Source organism: Dipodomys merriami, unplaced genomic scaffold (genome assembly GCF_024711535.1).
Source record: "Dipodomys merriami isolate MVZ:Mamm:240054 unplaced genomic scaffold, mDipMer1.0.p SCAF_57, whole genome shotgun sequence".
Lineage (NCBI taxonomy): Eukaryota > Metazoa > Chordata > Mammalia > Rodentia > Heteromyidae > Dipodomys > Dipodomys merriami.
The window spans coordinates 4,218,658-4,243,180 of NW_027206146.1; the positions used below are offsets into that span (position 1 = coordinate 4,218,658).

Consider the following 24,523-nt stretch of genomic DNA (forward strand, 5'->3'; position numbering starts at 1 on the left):
GTCTTCTCCCGCCCGCCCCCCCACCAGAGGTGTGGTTTGCTGGGGTTCACTGTGTCCCAGCGATCCCCTGAATTCTTACGGGGGGGGGGGCAGATGGGAGGCCCGTGGCCAAATCCAGCCTGTCTGGCTGCAGTTATGACCATTTTATTGAGGTACAAGTCACGCAGCACCGAACCATCAGTTTCCAAGCACTAGGTGCACTTAGAACAGTCACCAAAGGCACACAGCAGCACGAGCCGGGCGCTTCCTAGCTTGCTGGATGCAGCTTGCACCCCACCCTTTGGAGAAGGAGGAAGTGGGGGAGCAGAGAGGCCGAGCGAGTTGCCGAGGTAGCACCTCAGCCTGGACTCGAACCCAGAGCTCAGAGAGCTGTTGCCTGCAAGAATCTGTCCCCAGGACATACTTTAGTCAGCAATGACTTTGGATGTCCAGCTGAGCTGGGAGCAGCAGAGGTCATCCCTTACGGATCTTGACTTCGGCGTACTCGGTGTTGTTGGAGTCCTGGTCCTGGGTCGTCCTGGGCTTCAGGCTGCCGAAGCTGAGGGAGGCATAGTGGAGCTCAGGCTCCTCCCCCTCGGTGGGCATGGCCAATCTACAAGACGTAGCCTCGTTGGGGGGCGTGGTCTCGTTAGAGGGCGTGGCTGCGCCAGGCGGTGGGCCTTCTGGAGGGCTGCTTGACTTCAGGTGACCCTGACAGAGTTTGGGAGGCCGGGAGAGAAGAGCATCAGTCAGGTTTGGGGACCTGAGCATGCATTTATTTCCTTACCCACTTCGTACACATTTCCTGAATATTCATTCACTCATTCATAGTTGTACTTTCCTTTGTACTTTCTTTTTTCTTTTTTCTTTTTTTTTTTTCCTGTTTTTGAAATGCTGCAGGGCCTCGTGCAAAATAAATACAACACATCGGGGCTGGGAAGATGACTCGGTGGTAGAGTGCTTGCCTTGCATGTATGAGGCCCTGGGTTGGATTCCTCAGTGCCACATAAGTAGAAAAAGCCAGAAGTGGCACTGTAGCTCAAGTGGTAGAGCGCTAGCCTTGAGCTGAAGAGCTGAGGGACAACGCCCAGGCCCAGAGTTCAGCCCACATGACCAACAACAACAACAACATACAGCAAATCAAGCCAGGCATCCATGGGCTCACGCTTGTGATCCTAGCTACTCAAAAGTCTGAGATCTGAAGATTATGGTTTGAAGCCAACCCAGGCAGGAAAGTTGTGGGGCTTGAACTCAGGGCCTGGCCACTGTCCTTAAACCTTTCTGCTCAAGGCTGGTGCTCTATCACTTGAGCCACAGCTCCACTTCCAGCTTTTGGATGGTTAACTAGAGATAAGAGTCACACTGACTTTTCTGCTCAGGCTGGCCTTGAACTATGATCCTTAGATCTCAGTCTCTTGAGTAGCTAGGATTATAGGCGTGAGGCACTAGAGGCTAGCTTTAGTTTGTTTTGGGGACAGTATCTTGCTAACTTTGCCCAGACTAGCCTCATATTTACTAGCCATTGTCCCATCTCCTTCTTCAGAGTAACTGGAGTTAAGTGTGTCCAAGTACACCCTTTTCTATCTATTTTTAAAGGTATCTACTAGAAATGTTCACATTATACCTGGGGCCAACAATTGATTTCTAGTGGACGGTGCTATCTGGCCAGTCAGAAAAGGAACAAACCAAGAGCTGCTTGGAAATCTTTCCTCTCTGAGAGCACCTTCTGGAGAAAGTGGGTGCAGAGCAGAGGCCTGGTAAGAAAAGCCAGGACTTGGCTTGGAGAAGCCATGCCCTGAAGCCATGCTCGAAGGGAGGATGACAGGCTTGGGGAAGCACTGGCTCTTGGAGAAGAAGTGAGGAACAGAGGGAGGATGGATCACAGGCCTGTGGCTGCAGCAGGACATCTGGACCCGGGGGGAGTCAGAAAGAGGAGCTCAGTTGATTGTGTTGAACTGGATGGAAATGAGCCTCTGTCACTCACCAGGAAGAAGGAGCTCACTGCAGGATGGGCACTGTCCTGAAGCCTGGTCTTCTTCACTGACTTCCTCCTGCAGGTCTTCACTCTGGGTGAGGGAGAGCAGGACCTCCAGTCAGGCTGGTGTGAGGCCGGGGGGCAGAGCATAGAGGCTCAGAGACCAGGACAAGAAGTCAGTTGGTCATGCCATCCTCCTAGATGCTGGTACCCGAGTTAGGAATGGAGCCTGCATTTGGCCCAGGAGGCAGGGAGCAGGAGGTGGCTGCTCTGACCATGCATGCAGACCCTGGCTTCCTCATCACGCACCATGGTAGCGGCACCTCTGGGCTTTGAGTTGTGGAGATTCTTGGAGCTGTCCATCACCACCCCCACTTCGCCCAGCGGAGCCATCACTCACACGAAGAAGATGAGGCAGAGGCTGGCAGCAAGCAGGGCCGTGACTCCAGCTCCCGTGATGGCTCCCTGAACCATTCCCCTCCACATTCCTGCAGACAACGAGACGTGGGATGATCTCCAGCCTTCCCCAATCTCCAGGACTAGATCCTTTGTTCTCCTCCCTTCCTGTGAGACTCCTGTGTGGCAGGAGTCTCTCCCTCTAGTCCCCCCATCCCCAGCCTAGGAATAGAGGACCCATAGCTCCAGCCCCAGTTTCCCCTAGGTCAGCTCCACCTCTTCATCTCCAGATGTCTTCTAGAAGACACTCCAGACTCCCCTTCCCCATGCCTTGCCTTTTGTATCTTTTGGAGCTAGTAGCAGCAGGATCGGGGCACTCTGGGCTCCATATGTGTTCTGGGCCTCGCAGCTGAGCCTGAGGCTGGAGCTGAACCCCTGGTGGAGGCTCAGGGAGCTGTTGACCCACAGCCCAGCCGAGCTGGAGGTGACAGCGACCGAGGTGTTGCCGCTGCCCTCCGCCAGCAGCGCATCCCCCAGCCGCCACTGCAGGGTGGGGGCTGGCCAGGCACGGGAGGCGCAGGTGCAGTGTAGCCACTCGGCCCCCCAGGAGCAGGAGGGGCCCAGCAGCTTGAGGGGGCCTGTGTGGAGGAGCAGATGGGGATCAAAAGGGCATTCCCCAGATGGGGACTGGGGTGTCCTGGTCCCGGGGCTAGGGGTGTGTCTCTGCACTCACTCTTCACCAGAAGGACCACGGAGGTGTCCTGCGTGCCCAGTGGATTCTGCGCCCGGCAGACATATTCCCCGCTGTCCTCAGCCTGCACCCAGACCAGCCGCAGGGTCTCGTTGCCGGAGGGCTGCGAGGGTCCCAAGACCAGGTCATCCCGAGCCCAGAGCAGCGTGGCAGGAGGGTGGCTGGCTGTGACGATGCATGTGAAGCACAGTGACTCTCCCTCCTCCACTTCCAAGGAGGAGCCGTTGGCCAGCACCTGAGAGCCTGAGGAGGCAGAGGGGAGACTGAGGCAGCACCCTCCCATGCCCTGCAGCTCTGTACTGAACCTCATAGCTGGGGCGTCTAGCTTTTCTCCTCTGTGTCCTTATGAGCTCCTGCTGCGTAGACCTTGTCCCACGGGGACAGTAGAAAGACACCATCATGAGGTCACTGGAAACTCAGGAGTCCCCTCTCCCCCCCCCCCCCCCCCCGTGCCTCCAGACCTGAAGCAAAACCCCACCCATACCAGGGAGCCATCCCAGGTTGCCACTGGGCTCCCTGGGGCCTGATTCTGGGTGTGAGGCCCTCACAGTCTTCATGACAAAGCACCATGAGCAGGTGCCTGCGCAGTAGTGGAGGCGGCCCTGAAGCCACAGAGGGTCTAACGGGAGCCCCAGAACTTCTGGGGTCCCACCTTCTGTCACTATAGTCCTGAGACTTCCTCCTGAGGCCTGCCACACCTCTGCTGTCTGCTGAGTGGAGATGGTTACACTCACACTCATACACATGCTCACACTCACACGAGCAGACAGTCACTTACTCACTCACACTCCCAGGGATGAGAGGTCACATCCTACCTGTGCCAGCTCCACGTGACAAACTGATGCTCAGGTTCTGAGGTGCATCTGGACAGACAGAGAGACAGACATGATCAGCCCCTTTCCTATGACAGGAGGTGGCTGTTGGTGCTTTCCACACAAAAACTTAAAAAGAGGAAGGGAATGGAATTCAGCATGCTCTTTCTTTTCTTCCTGATCTCGGGGCTAGTGCAGTCCTGAGTGCATCTTCCTCTGCTCTCCCTGACCCCATCTCCCCTGCTCTTGCGGGCTCCCCTGTGACCTCACTGCCTGCGTATACCACCATGACCCCCGCTGCACTCACTGACCCCCCCATAAAGTCCCCTGAACTCCCCTACCCTTGTAGAGTCTCCTATATCCTCCCCTACCCTTGCTGACCCTTCAGGTCCTCCCCAGACTTTGTGGGCACCCCCATGTTCCCCCTGAACTCAGGTCCCCAGGGCCCCTGGGACTTGGCTTGGCACTCACAAGATACATTGAGCCGCACGGTTCTCTCCACTGTCACCCCGACTCCGGGAAAAGTTGCCTGGCAGGTGAGATTGGCCCCGTGATCCTCCGGCGATGGGGTGATAGGGAGCACAGGGGTGGGGTTGGCCCCGGGTTCCAGGACCATGGGGGACGACGACCTCCAGGAGAACACAGGGGGCGTCCCCTGCTCACAGGCCCATGGCACCAAACAGGTGATGTTGCTGCGGCATCCAGACTGCAGGGTCTCGGGCACATCCACAACAGGGACCTCCGTGAGCTCTGGGGGAGACACACCCAGGCTGGGGCCATCGTGGGGACAAAGCCTGTTCTTGGCTCAGGTCAGCCTGTCCCTCACCCCTACCTCCCCCCCTGTCATGAAGACCAGAAGATCTGTCCCCACCCTGCAGGCCCAGAGACCGGGGGCCTCACCCATGTGGCCCTGTCCTGACCTGTAACCGACAGAGAGAGCTGGTTGTCTTTGTAACTGTGTTTCACAGAACTGCTCTGTATTCTGAAGAAGTATCTTCCCGTGTCCTTCCTCTTTGCATCTCTGATGCCCAAGGAGCAGTTGTTGTCCTGCGGGTCCCCGACCAGCTGGAATCGGCCACGGGTCCCCATATCCACGTCTCTATGTGGGTTGTTGGTGGCCACCGGAGATCCATAGGCTATATTAGTCCCATCCAGGAACCAGTAGCCAAAGACTGTGTCAGCGGAGCTCTGCAAACCAGAGTGGAAGAAAGTGCAGGGCACAAGGACACACAGACCCTCCTGCACGGTCACAGACTCCGGCACTTCCAGTGTGTCTCTGTTATGTGCAGCCCAGAAGCTTCCGTCGGGGACACCACCATCGTCAGCTTGGCTCAGCTTCCCAGGCCCCTCTGCCTGTGCCTGCTCAAGGGCCCACAGTAAGGGCAGCAGCAGCCACCACCACATTGCTGAGGCAGAGGGCTGCTGGCTGGGATCCAGCCAAGTGATAACGGGGAAGTGAGGTGAGAAGTTGGGGTTGTAAGTGACCTGCCTTAGTGTCAAGACTGACAGCCCCAGGGAACACACAGGAATGAGGAGCCAGGTGACCACAGAGGAGGAAGTTTACGCCCAGTCACTGTTAGAGACACTTTCCCACTTCTGCGTTGTGCTCCGCAACCTCTGTCTGTGGCCTCACCCTGTCCCCACCAGGCCAGACAGCACTTCCTGAGCACACTCAGCTTCCAGGTGAATCCATCTGGCAGGACTTGAATTCAGGCCTGGTAGGAAGCACAACAATTGGGGGAAGGTCCCCCAAAAGAATGACCATGACAACAACCCCACCAGCACCATGACTGATTTCATCTCTGCCTCTTGATAAGTTCTCTAAGGAAGGAGGAGGTGGAGAAAATCCAGACCAAGCCAGCATTTTCTGGAAGGGGCTGTGATACAGGGGTCTGTAAGAAACCCCATTACCCCATGCAGACAGCTGGAGAGTTCTCAGACAGGCATGGCTTCAGGATAGGGTGTGGCTTCTCCGGTGATTTGGGGTCTCTGAGCTTATCTTCTCTCTGTGGTGGTTAATCTCAATGGTCAATTTGGCTTGGGTTAGCCTTGGCGAGATTAGAAAAGGTCTCCTCAGGGCTTGTGTGCAGCACTGGGATCTTGAGGGCTATGCCATAAGCTGAGCAGCCATTTCTCCTACTCTCTGCTTCCTGGCTGCCAGGAACTGAGCAGCTTTCCTCCCCTGGGTCCTGCCACAGGCCCAAAAGCAATGGAGCCATCTTGCCATAGAAGTCTGAAGTCTGGAGCCAGGACAAATCTTCCTTCCTTTTCCATAGTGTCTCCCAGGTATTTGTCACAGTGATAGGGAAAGTTGGCCACATCCCTGCCTTCCCCAGATGTTCATGGCATGGACATGGAGAAGAGACAAAGACCCTGGCATGTGAGCACCAGCCACAAGATGTTGGCTTTACAGTCAGGGGATCCTGGCCCTCTCATATGTCCCAGGAGACCTCTCAATTCCTGACCCTCCCATGGGAAGATGGAGGTCAATGTGCTCTGCAGATTCCCAGCTGGATGTCATGTATGCCATGAGGCCAGGAGTCCTACCCTGCCCATCCTCAGTGGTCATTCTGAGACCTGCCCCCAGCAAGCATCTCCTGGGGCCCACATTTCCTTGTTGGGTGCAGCATCTGAGACTTCGCAACAAGGAAGTCAGATTCAGACTCTGTAGCCACACAGTGGCCAGGCTGGACCTGTGGCCCTAATGCCCGCTGTGCTGCCCAGGGAAGGGGCCTAGCCAAGCTGCAGACCTGTACAGCTGGATGCGGAGGCTCAGGGAATTTGATAGGCCAATTGTGTCCATCTTCAAATTCACATATGAAAGTCCCAATTCTCAGGAATTCACAATGTGATTATATTTGTGTATTGTGTCAATAAAGAGAAGCTAATTGAAAATGAGTTCACGAGGGTGGATTTGAATCCAATACAACCTGTATACTCATTGGAGAGGAGGCAGGAACAACTACCACACAGGAAAGACCACAGAACACAGAGAGAAGACGGCTGATCAAGGAGAAAGATCACAAGGGAAGTGAGTCCTGATCCCACCATGGCCTGGGACTTCCTGCCCCCCCCTCAACCCCCATCAAGGACTGGAGCATGTTGTTGTGGCCCATAGTGGGCCAGCTAGTCTTCAGCCCTCAAATTGTCAGGGCAAGTCTGTAAGACCAGGCTGCTCAGAGGATGCAGGAGAAAGAGAAGTGAAGAGTCCCTGGCACAGGCTCTATCTCTGCATGGCTGCCACTTCATCCTTGCTCTCCCCTCCCCAGGTAGGACAGGCTGTGTGTTTAGTGGGGGTGAGGAATTGTAGTGAGGCAGGCTCAGGAGGAGCACTGGCTGGCTGGTGACAAGGAAGCAGTGCAGCACCACAGTCTGGCCAGATCAGAACTGAGTCAGATGAGCGGGGAGCCCAATAGAGGGAGCCCAGATCTGTCTGGTTGGTGGACAGATAAGCTGGAAGACAAGGTAACCCCAGACTATAATGGGCAGGTCCAGAGCCATGGAGAATGGAGGAAACCCAAATGGACTAACATGACACAAATATCTGCCCTCACTAAGCATGTGGCCTAAGTGGGCAGACAGAACATAAACAAAAATACTAAATAACTGAAGTCTTTTGAAAATGTGATGAAGAAAATGTCAGGAAAATTGAACAGGATTTATCAAGAGGAAGGGATTAGATCATAGTTAATGTATGAAGTATGGTTGCATTGGTACAGGTTTAATCCCAGGGCGCTACACACTATTACTGATTGGCTGGAGCTCATAGGACACCAGGGAGGGGGCATGCACTTTCACCTCCTGATTGGCTCTGGTAGCTACCCATCAGCTCTTAGAGGCACACACTCTATATGGCAATGGGTTAGTTATATGTACTGCTGATTGGCCAGAGAAGAGACATGTGTATTTTGATTGTCTGGAGAACAGACTTGGTACTCTGATTGGCTGGCCCCACCTCCATAGCAGTTACCTGGTCAGCTCCAACTCCAGCCCTTGGCCCCTTTGCCTTCAGTCAGATTCTTTATACTTTGTGATCCAGTATGGTAAGTCTGAACTCTTCTTCCTCCTCTTCCTCCTCCTCTGACTATCCTTTGGCCCTTTGTATTTCTGAATAAATCTGAGAATCACCTTCTCAGTTTATCACATACATGTATAGATTAACCTGTATCTACTTACATGCACAATATACATATATATATATATATATATATATATATATATATTATAGCTTGACAGGGATTATTTTGTTTTGTTTTTTATTCTGTGCTTTGTGATTTTTTTTCATTTAACTCTACTGTGATGATTTTAAATCAATATAGTAAGAAGTGAGGAGACATTTGATTTTGTTGTTGTTTGGTTTTTAGTTGGTCATGGAACTTGAACTCAGAGCCTGGGTGCTCTCCCTGAAATTTGTTGATCAAAGCCAGTGCTCTATCACTTTGAGCCACAGCAACATTTCAGTTTTCTGGAGGCTAATGGGAGATAAGAGTCTCAATGACTTTCTGGTCCCAGGTGGCTTCGATTGAGCCTCGATTCAGTCATCTCAGACTCCTGAGTAGCTAGGATTACCGGTGTGGCTCACCAATGCCAAGCTGTATGTCTCTCTTATTCTATGTGACCTTTGTTCTTTTTTATTAAGATTTCACTTTTACTTATTTTGTGTTTGTAGAAGTGAAACCAGCACCTGTGCATGCTGAACAAGTGCTGTACCATGAAGCCATGTCTCCAAGGAAAGAACAAATAATGGGCTCAGGACATGATACACTGCATCCTGCAGGTTCAGTACTGCAATCCTGGCTCAGTTCTGGGAAGGTCTGATGGCTGATTGCTGGACGGTTTTGTTGTGGTTGTCATTTTGGTATTGAGGAATGAACTCAGGGGCTGGGTGCTATCTCAGAGCTTTTTCCTTCAAGGCTGGTGCTCTCCCATTTAAGCCACAGTTCTACTTCCAGCCTTTTGGTGGTTAATGGGGCCTAAGAATCTCAGGAACTTTCCTGCTCAGGCTGACTTGGAAACCTGATCCTCCAATCTCAGCCTCCTGAGTAGCTAGGATTATAAGCATGAACCACAGGCACCCAGCTCATTCTAAAGGATTTGTAAATGTTACTAAAGAGACTTTGCAGTGGGTGTTCTGAGCCTCTTTATTACCTCCTCCTGGCTCCCTTGCTGAGGTCCAGATCTACAGCCTAGAGGACCCTCTGTGGAAATGGATTTCTGTGTAATTCTCCTCAGGGTCCCAGGCCCTCCAGTCTCCAGGGTCTGGGAGACATGAGAGCAGCATAATGGAGTTCTTCTGGGCAGGTCTCGGGGTCTGGGCCTTGAGTGGGTGATGTGAGCTTGGGGCAGCTGAGGGCGGCCTTCTGGTTCTTCCTTGGTTCTGGGGTGCCAGTGCCCGCAGAAGCATTCCTGAGAAGGCTGCTTAGCTTAGTCTTCAGATTCTGCATGCAAGGAAACAATAACCACCCTTCATTCATTCAGTCATTCGTTCATTCATTTACTCAACACAGAGGTTGGGCACTGAGCAGGTGCCTGGTATAACTTGGCTGCTGTGGCCACAGCTGGGAGAAAAACCCAGTCCCTCACTGAGTCTGGCTTCCATCCCCACCCCCAGGAACAAGGGGTACAGGAAGGCGGGGGGTGTGGCCAAAAGATTTACCAAGGGTGGGCATGGCCACATGGGCCTTGAGTTTCCTAGGCTGGTGCTCTACAAGTTTGGCTATGCCCCCAGTCCCTTTTGATTTCAATGTTGTTCCAGTAAAGTCTGGTCTTTATGCTCAGGCAAGCCCTGAAGCATCACTCTCCCAATCTCAGCCCGCCAAAGAGCCAGGATGACCGATGTGAGCCACCATGCCTAGCTTGTTTTTATGATTTTGATGGTGGGATATCTGTGGACTGGGAAGTCAGCAGCACATCCCATTTTCCATCTCACCCCTTCCCACCTCTTTCCCTGCACTCCATAACTGACAAGGGTAGAAAATCCAAGCAGTGGGCTGGGAAGGTGGCTCAGTGGTAGAGTACTTGCCTGGCATGCATAGGCCCTGGGTTCAATTCCTCAGCACCACATAAGCAGAATAAGACAGAAGTAGTACTGTGGCTAAAGTGGTAGAGTGCTAGCCATAAGCTGAAGAGCAGAGGGACAGTGCCAAGGTCCAGAATTCAAAGCCCCATGAAAAACAAAGAAAGAAAGAAGGAAAGAAAGAGAGAGAGAGAGAGAGAGAGAGAAAGAAAGAAACAAACAAACAAACAAAGGAAGAAAGAAAGAAGGAATGAAAGAAGGAAGGAAAGAAGGAAAGAAAGAAGGAAAGAAAGAGAAAAAAAAGAGAAAACCCAAGCAGTCATCGGGCCTCCTGGAGGCACAAGCTCCAGAAGCTTGTTACTAGTCTCTTGGTCTCAGGGACACCCATCTTTCTCAAGAAGAGTCGAGCAGAGAGGCACAGAGTTATTAAGAAGGCTGGGGAGCAGGAGGATAGTGAGTTTGAAGCCATCCTAGATGACAGAGCAAAACCCTGTCCCAGACAAACAAACATCCCTCTGTCTCCCAGGAGAATTAGGAGAAGGGGCTTGATTTAGACTCCAGAGTGAATTATCAGCCTGGTGGGCTGCACACTCACCAGGGCTCGGAACTTAGGGTCGATGTTGCTGTGATGAAGGAAGGTGCTACATCCGGAGACCTGGGTTCTGCACATCTCTGCTCGAGGCAGATTTCCGTAACCTCTTCATTCTGTGGGAATAAAGCCCGCCTGGAAGCACTGCTGCCCCTACCCTTTCCTAGGCTCCAGACCTCATGACTGACTGCTGACCCCTGACCCCTCCCAACTCACATGACCATGACAGTGAGACAGAGGGAAAGTAAAGCCTTGGCTCCAATGCTCAGGCCTGCCGCCATGAAAAACGCTGTGGAGAAGCAGCCCTGGCCTGTGTGGGAGAAACAGGTGAGGTTAGCCTGCAGGCATGGACGGGAGCTAAGGGTGAATGGGCTCGCTATCCCCCCATGGTGTCTGAGCCTCATTCTGATCCAGGCCTTCCTATTCTCCCTTCTTTTCCTTCCCAAGTCAGCCACAGATCAAGGACACTGGTGATCAGGGATTCTGGCTGCCTGTTGGGCCTGCAGGAAACTAGCCTGTCACTATGGTCCTGAGCCTTCCTCCTGAGGCCTGAACACACCTCTGCTGTCTGCTGAGTGGAGATGCTCACACTCACTCACGCACTGATACACTTGCAATACATGCTCATACACTCACACTCATACACACACACTCACACTCACACATGCACACATACTCACTCTCTCATACATTCATACGCACATACCCAGGGATGAGAAGTCCTGCTCTACCTGTGCCAGTTCCCTGCCACACACTGATGATGCTCAGGTTCTGAGGTGCATCTGGACAGACAGAGAGACAGACATCATCAGCCCCTTTCCCATGACAGGAGGTGGCTGTTGGTGCTTTCCACACAAAAACTTAGGAAGAGGAAGGGAATGGAATTCAGCATGCTCTTTCTTTTCTTCCTGATCACGGGGCTAGTGCTGTCCTGAGTGCTTCTTCCTCTGCCCTCCCTGACCCCATCTCCCCTGCCCTTGCCGGGTCCCCTGTGACCTCCCCTGCCTGTGTTGACCACCATGACCCCATCAGCCCTCATTGATCCCCCATGAACTCCCCTAAACTCTCCTACCCTTATAGGGTCTCCTACATACTCCCCTGCCCTTGCTGACCTTTCATATCCTCCCCTGACCTTGTTTGGATCCCTGTGTCCCCACTGAACTCAGGTCCACAGGGGTCCTGGGACTTGGCCTGGCACTCACAGGATACATTGAGCTGCACGGTTCCCTCCACTGTCACTCCAACTCCAGGAAAGGTTGCCTGGCAGGTGAGATTGGCCCCGTGATCCTCCGGCGATGGGGTGATAGGGAGCACAGGGGTGGGGTTGGCCCCGGGTTCCAGGACCGTGGGGGACGACGACCTCCAGGAGAACACAGGGGGCGTCCCCTGCTCACAGGCCCATGGCACCAAACAGGTGACGTTGCTGCGGCGTCCAGACTGCAGGGTCTCGGGCACATCCACAACAGGGACCTCCGTGAGCTCTGGGGGAGACACACCCAGGCTGGGGCCATCGTGGGGACAAAGCCTGTTCTTGGCTCAGGTCAGCCTGTCCCTCACCCCTACCTCCCCCCTGTCATGAAGACCAGAAGATCTGTCCCCACCCCGCGGGCCCAGGGATGGGGGCCTCACCCATGCGGCCCTGTCCTGACCTGTAACCGACAGAGAGAGCTGGTTGTCTCTGTAACTGTGTTTCACAGAACTGCTCTGTATTCTGAAGAAGTATCTTCCCGTGTCCTTCCTCTTTGCATCTCTGATGCCCAAGGAGCAGTTGTTGTCCTGCGGGTCCCCGACCAGCTGGAATCGGCCACGGGTCCCCATATCCACGTCTCTATGTGGGTTGTTGGTGGCCACCGGAGATCCATAGGCTATATTAGTCCCATCCAGGAACCAGTAGCCAAAGACTGTGTCAGCGGAGCTCTGCAAACCAGAGTGGAAGAAAGTGCAGGGCACAAGGACACACAGACCCTCCTGCACGGTCACAGACTCCGGCACTTCCAGTGTGTCTCTGTTATGTGCAGCCCAGAAGCTTCCGTCGGGGACACCACCATCGTCAGCTTGGCTCAGCTTCCCAGGCCCCTCTGCCTGTGCCTGCTCAAGGGCCCACAGTAAGGGCAGCAGCAGCCACCACCACATTGCTGAGGCAGAGGGCTGCTGGCTGGGATCCAGCCAAGTGATAACGGGGAAGTGAGGTGAGAAGTTGGGGTTGTAAGTGACCTGCCTTAGTGTCAAGACTGACAGCCCCAGGGAACACACAGGAATGAGGAGCCAGGTGACCACAGAGGAGGAAGTTTACGCCCAGTCACTGTTAGAGACACTTTCCCACTTCTGCGTTGTGCTCCGCAACCTCTGTCTGTGGCCTCACCCTGTCCCCACCAGGCCAGACAGCACTTCCTGAGCACACTCAGCTTCCAGGTGAATCCATCTGGCAGGACTTGAATTCAGGCCTGGTGGGAAGGCACAACAATTGGGGGAAGGTCCCCCAAAAGAATGACCATGACAACAACCCCACCAGCACCATGACTGATTTCATCTCTGCCTCTTGAGAAATTCTCTAAGGAAGGAGGAGGTGGAGAAAATCCAGGCCAAGCCAGCATTTTCTGGAAGGGGCTGTGATACAGGGGTCTGTAAGAAACCCCATTACCCCATGCAGACAGCTGGAGAGTTCTCAGACAGGCATGGCTTCAGGATAGGGTGTGGCTTCTCCGGTGATTCAGGGTCTCTGAGCTTATCTTCTCTCTGTGGTGGTTAATCTCAATTTGGCTTGGGTTAGCCTTGGCGAGATTAGTAAAGGGCTCCTCAGGGCTTATGTGCAGCACTGGGATCTTGAGGACTATGCCATAAGCTGAGCAGCCATTTCTCCTACTCTCTGCTTCCTGGCTGCCAGGAACTGAGCAGCTTTCCTCCCCTGGGTCCTGCCACAGGCCCAAAAGCAATGGAGCCATCTTGCCATAGAAGTCTGAAGTCTGGAGCCAGGACAAATCTTCCTTCCTTTTCCATAGTGTCTCCCAGGTATTTGTCACAAGGATAGGGAAAGTGGCTACTTTCCTGCCCTTCCCTAGGTGTTCCTGGCATGGATATGGACCAGAGACCGAGAGCCTGGCATGTTAGTACCAGCCACAAGATGGTGGCTTTAGAGTCAAGGGATCCTGGTCCCTTCATCTGTCATAGGAGACCTCTCAATTCGTGACCCTCCCATGAGAAGATGGAGGTCAATGTTCTCTGCAGACTCCCAGCTAGTTGTCATGCATGCCGTGAGGCCACGAGTCCTACCCTGCCCATCCTCAGTGGTCGTTCTGAGACCTGCCCCCAGCAAGCATCTCCTGGGGCCCACATTTCCTTGTTGGGTGCAGCATCTGAGACTTCGCAACAAGGAAGTCAGATTCAGACTCTGTAGCCACACAGTGGCCAGGCTGGACCTGTGGCCCTAATGCCCACTGTGCTGCCCAGGGAAGGGGCCTAGCCAAGCTGCAGACCTGTACAGCTGGATGCGGAGGCTCAGGGAATGTGATAGGACAATTGCGTCCATCTTCAAATTCACATATGGAAGTCTCAACTCGCAGGAACTGAGGATGTGACTATATTTGTATATTGTGTCAATAAAGAGAAGCTAGTTGAAAATGAGCTCACGAAGGTGGATTTGAATCCAATACAACCTGTATACTCATTGGAGAAGAGGCAGGACCAACTACCACACAGGAAAGACCACATGAGAACAAGAGAAAAAATGGCTGATCAAGGAGAAAGATCACAGGAGGAGTGAGTCCTGATCCCACCATGGCCTGGAACTTCCTGTCACCTCCCCTCCTTCCCCAATCAAGTACGGAAGCATCTCGTTGCAGCCAGTAGCGAGCCAGCTAGTCTTCAGCCCTCAGATTGTCAGGGCAAGTCTCTAAGACCAGGCTGCTCAGAGGATGCAGGAGAAAGAGAAGTGAAGAGTCCCTGGCACAGGTTCTATCTCTGCATGGCTGCCACTTCATCCTTGCTCTCCCCTCCCCAGGTAGGACAGGCTGTGTGTTTAGTGGAGGGGAGGAATTGAAGTGAGGAAAACTTGGGAGGAGCACTGGCTGGTGACAGGGAAGTAGTGTGGGATCACAGTCTGGCCAGATTAGAGCTGAGTCAGGAGATGAGCAGGGAGCACAATAGAGGGAGCTCAGATCTGTCTGGTGGGTGGACAGATAAGCTGGGAGACAAGGTGACCCCAGACTAATGGGTAGGTCCAGAGCCAAAGAGAATGGAGGAAACCCAAATGGACTAACATGACACAATTATCTGCCCACACCGAGCATGTGGCCTATGAGGGCAGACAGACCATAAACAAAAATACTAAGGAACTGAAGTCTTTTGAAAATGTGATGAAGAAAATGTCAGGAAAATTAAAGAGTTTATCAAGAGGAAGGGATTGGGTCATGGTTAATGTATGAAGTATCGTTGCATTGGTACAGGTCTAAGACCAGGGCGCTGCCCACCATTACTGATTGACTGGAGCTCATAGGACACCAGGGAGGGGGCATGCACTTTTACTTCCTGATTGGCTCTGGTAGCTACCCATCAGCTCTTAGAGGCACACACTCTATATAGCAATGGGGTAGTCATATGCACGGCTGATTGGCCAGAGAAGAGACACGTGTATTTTGATTGTCTGGAAAACAGGCTTGGGTACTCTGATTGGCTGGCCCCACCTCCATAGCAGTTACCTGGTCAGCTCCAACTCCAGCCCTTGGCCCCTTTGCTTTCAGTCAGATTCTTTATACTTTGTGATCCAGTATGGTAAGTCTGAACTCTTCTTCCTCCTCTTCCTCCTCCTCTGACTATCCTTGGCCCTTTGTATTTCTGAATAAATCTGAGAATCAACTTCTCAGTTTATCACATACATGTATATATTAACCTATATCTACTTACATGCACAATATACATAGATGCATATATTGTAGTTTGACAGGGATTGTTTTGTTTTGTTTTGTATTTTATTCTGTGCTTTGTGTTTTTTCTTTTAACTCTACTGTGATTATTTTAATTCAATATAGTAAGAACTGAGGAGGCATTTGATTTTGTTGTTGTTTGGTTTTTAGTTAGTCCTGGGGTTGAACTCAGAGCCTGGGTGCCCTCCCTGAAATTGGTAGAACAAAGCCAGCGCTCTACCACTTTGAGCCACAGCACTACTTCAGTTTTCTGGAGGTTAATCGGAGATAAGAGGCTCAATGACTTTCCTGTCCCAGGTGGCTTCAATTGAGCCTTGATTCTATAATCTCAGACTCCTGAGTAGCTAGGATTACCAGTGTTACTCACCAGCGCCAGGCTGTAGGTCTCTCTTATTCTATGTGACTTTTGTTCTTTTCTATTAAGATTTCACTTTTACTTATTTTGTGTGTGTAGAAGTGAAACCAGCACCTGTGCATGCTGGACAAGTGCTCTACCATGAAGCCATATCTCCAGGGAGAAAACCAATAATGGGCTCAGGACATGATACACTGCATCCTGCTGGTTCAGTACTGCAATCTTGGCTCAGTTCTGGGAAGGTCTGATGGCTGATTGCTGGAGGGTTTTGTTGTGGTTGTCATTTTGGTATTTAGGATTGAACTGAGGGCCTGTGTGCTCTCTCAGAGCTTTTTCCTTCAAGGCTGATGCTCTCCCTCTTAAGCCACAGTTCTACTTCCAGCCTTTTGGTGGTTAATGGGACATAAGAATCTCAGGAACTGGGCTGGGAAGGCGGTGCTTGCCTTGCATGCAGGAGGCCCTGGATTTGATTCCTCAGCACCAAATAAGAAAAAAGAAAAAGCCGGAAGTGGCACTGTGGCTCAAGTGGTAGAGTGCTAGCCTTGAGTTGAAGAGCTGAGGGACAGCACCCAGGCCGAGTTCAGGCTCCAGGACCAGACCCCAACCACCACCCCCCCCCCCCAAAAAAAAAGAATCTCAGGAACTTTCCTGCTCAGGCTGTCTTGGAACCCTGATCCTCCTATCTCAGCCTCCTGAGTAGCTAGGATTATAAGCATGAGCGACAGGTGCCCAGCTCATTCTAAAGGATTTGTAATTGTTACTAAAGAGATTTTGCAAAGGGTCCTCTGAGCCTCTTTATTGCCTCCTCCTGGCTCCATGGCTGAAGTCCAGCTCTACAGCCTAGAGGACCCTCTGTGGAAATGGATTTCTGTGTAATTCTTATCAGGGTTGCTGGGCCTCGGGGTCTCCAGAGGCTGGGAGAATTTGAGTGCAGCATAATGGAGTTCTTCCCGGCAGCTCTCGGGGTCTGGGCCTTGAGTGGGTGATGTGGGCTTGGGGTAGCTGAGGGTGGCCTTCTGGTTCTTTCTTGGTTCTGGGGAGCCAGCACCTAGACAAGCTTTACTAGGAGGGCTGCTTGGCTTGGACTTCAGATTCTGCATCCAGGGAAACAATATCCACCCTTCATTCATTCAGTCATTCCTTCACTCATTCACTCAACACAGAGGTTGGGCACTGAGCAGGTGCCTGGTATATCTTGACTGCTGAGGCCACATCTGGGAGAAAAACCCAGTCCCTCACTGAGTCTGGCTTCCATCCTCACCCCCAGGAACAAGGGGTACAGGAAGGCTGGGGGGGTGGCCAACAGATTTGGCCAGGGTAGTCATGGTGCTCTACTAGTTTGGCCATGTCCCCAGTCCCTTTTGCTTTCAATGTTGTTCCAGTAATGTCTGGTCTTTTTTTGTTGTTTTTTTGGGTCTTCCAGCTTTTTTCTTTTTGCTTATGTGGTGCTGAGGAATCAAACCCAGGGCCTCGAGCATGCAAGGCAAGCGCTCTATCACTGAGCCACCTCCCCAGCCCCTAAAGTCTGGTCTTTATTGCCATGCCACATACACTTGGTTGAAACTTTTGGAATGAAAGGTTCTGGACAGGAGTGGAGCCTGGCATAGACTCAAGCCCCAGGCATCCCCCAGGAGTTGGTGGAGAACTGGATTCCCTAAAAAAGACAATCTGGTCAGATTTAACCCATTGTTTTCTGAGAAAGAGAAGTTCCAGTGTGACTGCTGCTCACCACAGTGACCCAGGGCCCAGTGGCAGGATGCCTGCCCTGTGCCCTGACAAGTCCCACCTGGGAGAGAGTCTGTCCTGCCTCCAGGCCAGTTCAGGCCTTCCACTGTATACAACAACTCTTGTTTCCTCCTCTAACAAGCAGCTCAGTATCCGACCACCATGGGAACCCAGTCTGAGAGGCACAATGGAGAGGAAGCTGCCGAAGCAAGCGTTTGGAAAGGAGCAGAGATCACAGCAGGCAAAGCAGCTATGAAGATATGTCTGCAAGGAGTCCTTAGCTGGGTTCAGCAAAGAGAGGCCGGCGCAGGTGGGTGGAGCACTTCCATAAAGCTGCCTGTGGTGGATAGATGGCTTCTGATTTGACATCGACAACAGAATAAGGGACTGCAAGTTCAATGAATAGTCTCTGGCCAGAGAAACAAAGTCAAACGCTTAAGTTTCTTCACTTCCAGTGGTTCCTGGTATTTCCAGCTGAGTGGACATCTTTCTGTGACCAGTGGGTGCCACACCACCTTCTGCGGAGTCTGCGTGAGAGATCGCGTTGGACAAAGAGCTTCAAGGAAGCATGCCCCCAGGAAGGGGGTGTTGGTTCAAGGCTTCCCATACACTTGGCTGCACCTTTATAGCCTCTACCTTTATTCTTACTATATTCTTCTTGGCTGTACATTCGTTGCCTTTATTCTCATTTTGGCTATTTTTCTATTGATCCGCGAACAGAGCATGTTGTATTTTTCCAGTCCAATAGAGATGGCTTCTCTAAGTAATAAAGACTAAGGCCAAAGATTAAATGTGGGCAATGCCCCAATCAATCTATCATCTGATGTGACGTTGCCTCCAGAAATTCCTACAACTTCACAAGCGGTTCTGCAGCTCACGAATAGTAAATATAGAGACTTAAAATTTCTAGGTATGTCCAGCAGACAAAATCAATGAACTAAACTAAGTTAGAAAGAGTTATCCCAGTAGTTTAGAGAGTTCTAAAAAAGAAGGGACCTCTGATTATAAAAGAAAAAGAAAGATTCTCCCAACAGTTATGATTAAGTTTAGTCCAACTTACGTTATAGGAAATAGATGGTGTTTTCACATAAAATATAAAGTTAGTAACATATTTCCTGAACCAACCAAGAACCATTTCCTTATACAGGAGCTTATAAAGATGAAATTAGTTGGATAAAATTAAAAAGAGTACAATGTAAGTACAGCCCTGTCTTAGGTTTGTTAATTATTAAACATAAAAAAGCTGAATAGATGACGTATTCTATTAAACAATATGCTAGACTTTTTTCGCACCACTTAGCTTAAACAGTTGGTGGGATAGTCATTAATTTTCATGTAATTCATCAATTCTTTGCTTTTAAAAAATTGATTATGTGCTTAAATAAACAAAGAACCTATGTCACAATCACACACTGTATAAAAATGTTAATTCTCCTCAATAAAGATACACTCAGATGCAACTCTTTTGAGTCTGTGTCTGTTTGTCACTTCGCCGACGCCTTTGCCCACCTATCCCGAGATCCCTGTCCCGTCGGTCCCAGTGCTCCAGCCGAGCTGGTCCGTCGTACTTTATGCTCAGGCAAGCCCTGAAGCATCACTCTCCCAATCTCAGCCTGCCAATGAGCCAGGATGACCGATGTGAGCCACCATGCCTAGCTTGTTTTTATGATTTTGATGGTGGAATATTCGTGGACTGGGCAGTCAGCAGCACATCCCGTTTTCCATCTCACGCCTTCCCACCTCTTTCCCTGGATTCCATAACTGACAAGGGTAGAAAATCCAAGCAGTTAGCTGGGAAGGTGGCTCAGTGGTAGAGTACTTGCCTGGCATGCATAGGCCCTGGGTTCAATTCCTCAGCACCACATAAGCGGAGTAAGCCAGAAGTGGTACTGTGGCTCAAGTGGTTGAGTGCTAGGCATAAGCTGAAGAGCTGAGGAACAGCACCAAGGCCCAGAGTTCAAAGCCCCATGAAAGAAAAAAAGAGAGAGACAGAGAGAGAGAAACAGAGAGAGAGAGAGAGAGGAAAGAAAGAAAGAAAGAAAGAAAGAAAGAAAGAAAGAAAGAAAGAAAGAAAGAAAGAAAGAAAGAAAGAAAGAAAACCCAAGCAGTCAGCACGGCCTCCTGGAATACTACTCTGTAATCAAGAGGTACACGCTCTGGAAGCTTGTCACTAGTCTCTTGGTCTCACAGACACCCTTCTATCTAAAGAAGAGTCAACCAGCGAGGCACAGAGTTATTCAGAAGGCTAAGGAGCAGGAGGATAGTGAGTTTGAAGCCATCCTAGATGACATAGCAAAACCCTGCCCCAGACAAACAAACATCCCTCTGTCTCCCAAGAGAATTAGAAGGGGCTTGATTTAGACTCCAGAGTGAATTAGCAGCCTGGTGGGTTGCACACTCACCGGGGCCTGGACCTTAGGGGCCATGTTGCTGTAATGAAGGAAGGTGCAGCTCCAGGAGACCTGGGTTCTTCAAGTCTCTGCCTGAGGCAGATTTCCGTAACCTCTTCATGCTGTGGGAATAAAGCCCACCTAGATGCAGTGATGCCCCTACCCTTTCCTAGGCTCCAGACCTCATGACTGACTGCTGACCCCTGACCCCTCCCAACTCACATGACCATGACAGTGAGACAGAGGGAAAGTAAAGCCTTGGCTCCAATGCTCAGGCCTGCCGCCATGAAAAACGCTGTGGAGAAGCAGCCCTGGCCTGTGTGGGAGAAACAGGTGAGGTTAGCCTGCAGGCATGGACAGAGAGCTAAGGTTGAATGGGCTCGCTATCCCCCCATGGTGTCTGAGCCTCATTCTGATCCAGGCCTTCCTATTCTCCCTTCTTTTCCTTCCCAAGCCAGCCACAGATCAAGGACACTGGTGATCAGGGATTCTGGCTGCCTGTTGGGCCTGCAGGAAACCAGCCTGTCACTATGGCCCTGAGCCTTCCTCCTGAGGCCTGAACACACCTCTGCTGTCTGCTGAGTGGAGATGCTCACACTCACTCACGCACTGATCCACTTGCAACACATGCTCATACACTCACACTCATACACACATGCTCACACTCACACATGCACACACACTCACTCTCTCGCACATTCACACTCACACTCCCAGGGATGAGACACACCATTCTACCTGTGCCAGCTCCCCATGACACACTGATGCTCAGGTTCTGAGGTGCATCTGGACAGACAGAGAGACAGACATGGTCATCCCCTTTCCCATGACAGGAGGTGGCTGTTGGTGCTTTCCACACAAAAACTTAGAAAGAGGAACTCAGTGGAATTCAGCATGCTCTTTCTTTTCTTCCTGATCTCGGGGCTAGTGCTGTCCTGAGTGCTTCTTCCCCTGCCTTGCTGACCCCCATGACCTTCCCTGTCCTTGCGGGCTCCCCACATCCTCCCCTGCCATCATGGGGTCCCATGACCCGCTTTGCCCTCACTGACTCTCCATGTCCCCTTCTGCCTTTGTGGACCCCTAAGTCCCCTTCTGTCCTCACTGACTCCCATGTTCTCCTCTGCCCTCACTGACCCCTCTGTACTCATTGGGTCCCATGTGCCCCCTGCCCTCACAGAACCTCATGTCCTCCCCTGACCTTGTGGGATCCCCCATTTGCCCCTGCCCTGGTGTCCCCAGGGCCCTGAGACTTGGCCTGGCACTCACAAGATACATTGAGCTGCACGGTTCTCTCCACTGTCACCCCAACTCCGGGAAAGGTTGCCTGGCAGGTGAGATTGGCCCCGTGATCCTCCAGCGTGGGAGTGATAGGGAGCACAGGGGTGGGGTTGGCCCCGGGGTCCAGGACTGTGGAGGACGACGACCTCCAGGGGAACACGGGGGCGTCCCCTGCTCACAGGCCCATGGCACCAAACAGGTGATGTTGCTGCGGCGTCCAGACTGCAGGGTCTCGGGCACATCCACAACAGGGACCTCCGTGAGCTCTGGGGGAGACACACCCAGGCTGGGGCCATCATGGGGACAAAGCCTGTTCTTGGCTCAGGTCAGCCTGTCCCTCACCCCTACCTCCCTCCTGCCATGAAGACCAGAAGACCTGTCCCCACCCCGCGGACCCAGGGATGGGGGCTTCCCCAATATCGTCCTGTCCTAACCTGTGACCCACAGAGAGAGCTGCTTGTCTTTGTAACTAAGTCTCACAGAACTGCTCTGTATTCTGAAGAAGTATCTTCCCGTGTCCTTCCTCTTTCCATCTCTGATGCCCAAGGAGCAGTTGTTGTCCTGCGGGTCCCCGACCAGCTGGAATCGGCCACGGGTGTCCATATCCACGTCTCTATGTGGGTTGTTGGTGGCCACCGGAGATCCATAGAGTATATTAGTCCCATCCAGGAACCAGTAGCCAAAGACTGTGTCAGTGGAGCTCTGCAAACCAGAGTGGAAGAAAGTGCAGGGCACAAGGACACACAGACCCTCCTGCACGGTCACAGACTCTGGCACTTCTGGAAGCTTCCGTCGGGGACACCACCATCGTCAGCTTGGCTCAGCTTCCCAGGTCCCTCTGCCTGTGCCTGCTCAAGGGCCCACAGTAAGGGCAGCAGCAGCCACCACCACATTGCTGAGGCAGAGGGCTGCTGGCTGGGATCCAGCCAGTGGGAGCAGGGAAGTGAGGTGAGGTGAGAAGTTGGGGGTGTGAGTGATCGGTCTTGGTGTCAGGACTGACAGAGACAGAGGATGCACAGGAATGAGGAGCCAGGTGACCACAGAGGAGGAAGTTTATGCCCAGTCGCAGTTAGAGACACTTTCCCACTTCCTTTCCTAGATGGGGCCAAGATGGGGCCAGAGTGCACCAAGAAGAATGAACAGGGCACTCCCGGTCCACTGTCTGTGGATTCACCCTTGCCTCCATCAGGCCGGTCAGCACTCCTTGAGTACACACAGCTTCCGGGTGCTCTAGGGAATCCTCCTGGCAGGACTTGAATTCAGGCCTGGCAAGAAGGCACAACAATTGGGGAAAGGTCCCCCAAAAGAATGACCATGACAACAACCCCACCAGCCCCTGCTTCTTTTGTATAAGAGGAACCATGACTGATTTCATCTCTGCCTCTTGAGAAATTCTCTAAGGAAGGAGGAGGTGGAGAAAATCCAGACCAAGCCAGCATTTTCTGGAAGGGGCTGTGATACAGGGGTCTGTAAGAAACCCCATTACCCCATGCAGACAGCTGGAGAGTTCTCAGACAGGCATGGCTTCAGGATAGGGTGTGGCTTCTCCAGTGATTTGGGGTCTCTGAGCTTATCTTCTCTCTGTGGTGGTTAATCTCAATGGTCAATTTGGCTGGGTTAGCCTTGCCGAGATTAGTAAAGGTCTCCTCAGGGCTTGTGTGCAGCACTGGGATCTTGAGGGCTATGCCATAAAATGAGCAGCCATTTCTCCTACTCTCTGCTTCCTGGCAGGTTTCCTTCACTGAGTCCTGCCACAGGCCCAAAAGCAATGGAGCCATCTTGCCATAGAAGTCTGAAGTCTAGAGCTAGGACAAATCTTCCTTCCTTTTCCATAGTGTCTCCCAGGTATTTGTCACAGTAATAGGGAAAGTTGGCCACATCCCTGCCCTTCCCCAGGTGTTCCTGGCATGGACATGAAGAAGAGACAAAGAGCCTGGCAAGTGAGCACCAGCCACACAATGTTGGCTTTACAGTCAGGGGATCCTGGCCCCCTCATCTGTCCCAGGAGACCTCTCAATTCCTGACCCTCCCATGGGAAGATGCAGGTCAATGTTCTCTGCATACTCACAGCTGGTTGTCATGTATGTCATGAGGCCACAAGTCCTACCCTGCCCATCCACAGTGGTAGTTCTGAGACCTGCCCCCAGCAAGCATCTCCTGGGGCCCACATTTCCTTGTGGGGTGCATCATCTGAGACCTCGCAGCAAGGAGGTCTGCAGCCACGCAGTGGCCAGGCTGGACCTGTGGCCCTAATGCCCCCTGTGCTGCCCGGGAAAGGGGCCTAGCCAAGCTGCAGACTGCACAGCTGGATGCAGAGGCTCAGGGAATGTGATAGGCCAATGGTATCTATCTTCAAATTCACATATGGAAGTCCCAACTCTCAGGAACTCAAGATGTGACTTTATTTGAAAATGAGTTAAGGAGGGTGGATTTGAATCCAAAACAACCTGCATACTCATTGGAGAGGAGGCAGGACCAACTACCACACAGGGAAGGCCACATGAGAACACAGAGAGAAGAAGGCTGATCAAGGAGAAAGATCACAGGAGGAGTGAGTCCTGATCCCACCATGGCCTGGGACTTCCTCTCCACCCCCACCCCATCAAGGACTGGAGCATGTTGTTGCGGCCCATAGTGGGCCAGCTAGTCTTCAGCCCTCAGGTTGTCAGGCCAAGTCTGTAAGACCAGGCTGCTCAGAGGATGCAGGAGGAAGAGAAGTGAAGAGTCCTTGATACAGGTTCTATCTCTGCATGGCTGCCACTTCATCCTTGCTCTCCCCTCCCCAGGTGGGACAGGCTGTGTGTGTTTAGTGGAGGGGAGGAATTGAAGTGAGGCAGACTCGGGAGGAGCACTGGCTGGTGACAGGGAAGCAGTCTGGGACCCAGCCTGGCCAGATCAGAGCTGAGTCAGGTGATGAGTGGGGAGCTCAGATCTGTCTGGTGGGTGGACATCTAAGCTGGGAGGCAAGGTGAACCCCAGACTAATGGGCAGGTCTAGAGCCATAGAGAATGAAGGAATCCCCAATGGACTAACATGATACAAATATCTGTCCAGGGAATAGAGAGCATAAACAGAAATACTAAGGAACTGATGCATTTTGAAAATGTGATGAAGAAAATGTTGGTAAAATTAGCAGAGTTTATCAAGAGGAAGGGATTGGATCAGGGTTAATGTATAAGTTGTGGTTGCATTGGTGCTGGTGTAATCCCAGGGCGCTGCCCACCATTACTGATTGTCTGGAGCTCACTGGACACCAGGGAAGGGGCATGCACTTTTAGCTCTTGATTGGCTCTGGTGCTATCCGTCAGCTCCAAGAGGCACATACTCCAATTGGCTAT

General features: G+C 52.0%; 3 protein-coding genes and 1 long non-coding RNA gene across 4 annotated transcripts; all 4 read right to left on the minus strand.

The window, feature by feature from the left end:
- Positions 1–453: 453 nt before the first annotated feature.
- Positions 454–5,379, minus strand: LOC138812451 (sialic acid-binding Ig-like lectin 13). The gene is made up of 8 exons (XM_070000392.1): positions 4,834–5,379; positions 4,385–4,663; positions 3,917–3,964; positions 3,084–3,344; positions 2,686–2,988; positions 2,355–2,442; positions 1,964–2,045; positions 454–690 (listed from the first exon to the last, which is right to left on the minus strand). Exons 1-8 carry the CDS (start codon positions 5,315–5,317, stop codon positions 454–456), a joined length of 1,782 nt encoding a protein of 593 aa, XP_069856493.1. The 5' UTR covers positions 5,318–5,379.
- A 3,688-nt stretch (positions 5,380–9,067) lies between these two features.
- Positions 9,068–12,713, minus strand: LOC138812736 (myeloid cell surface antigen CD33-like). Its single transcript, XM_070000860.1, has 6 exons — positions 12,168–12,713; positions 11,721–11,999; positions 11,225–11,300; positions 10,735–10,828; positions 10,525–10,634; positions 9,068–9,351 (listed from the first exon to the last, which is right to left on the minus strand). Coding segments are annotated over exons 1-6 (1,044 nt in total). The 5' UTR covers positions 12,652–12,713; the 3' UTR covers positions 9,068–9,350.
- Positions 12,714–19,029: 6,316 nt separating this feature from the next.
- On the minus strand, positions 19,030–20,449 carry LOC138812737 (uncharacterized). The gene is made up of 3 exons (XR_011367634.1): positions 20,130–20,449; positions 19,920–20,029; positions 19,030–19,278 (listed from the first exon to the last, which is right to left on the minus strand). It is a non-coding gene; the product is annotated as an uncharacterized lncRNA (long non-coding RNA).
- An 89-nt stretch (positions 20,450–20,538) lies between these two features.
- On the minus strand, positions 20,539–22,963 carry LOC138812453 (sialic acid-binding Ig-like lectin 13). Its single transcript, XM_070000393.1, has 6 exons — positions 22,813–22,963; positions 22,050–22,180; positions 21,620–21,971; positions 21,365–21,451; positions 21,174–21,314; positions 20,539–20,693 (listed from the first exon to the last, which is right to left on the minus strand). Exons 1-6 carry the CDS (start codon positions 22,961–22,963, stop codon positions 20,539–20,541), a joined length of 1,017 nt encoding a protein of 338 aa, XP_069856494.1.
- Between the last annotated feature and the right edge of the window lie 1,560 nt (positions 22,964–24,523).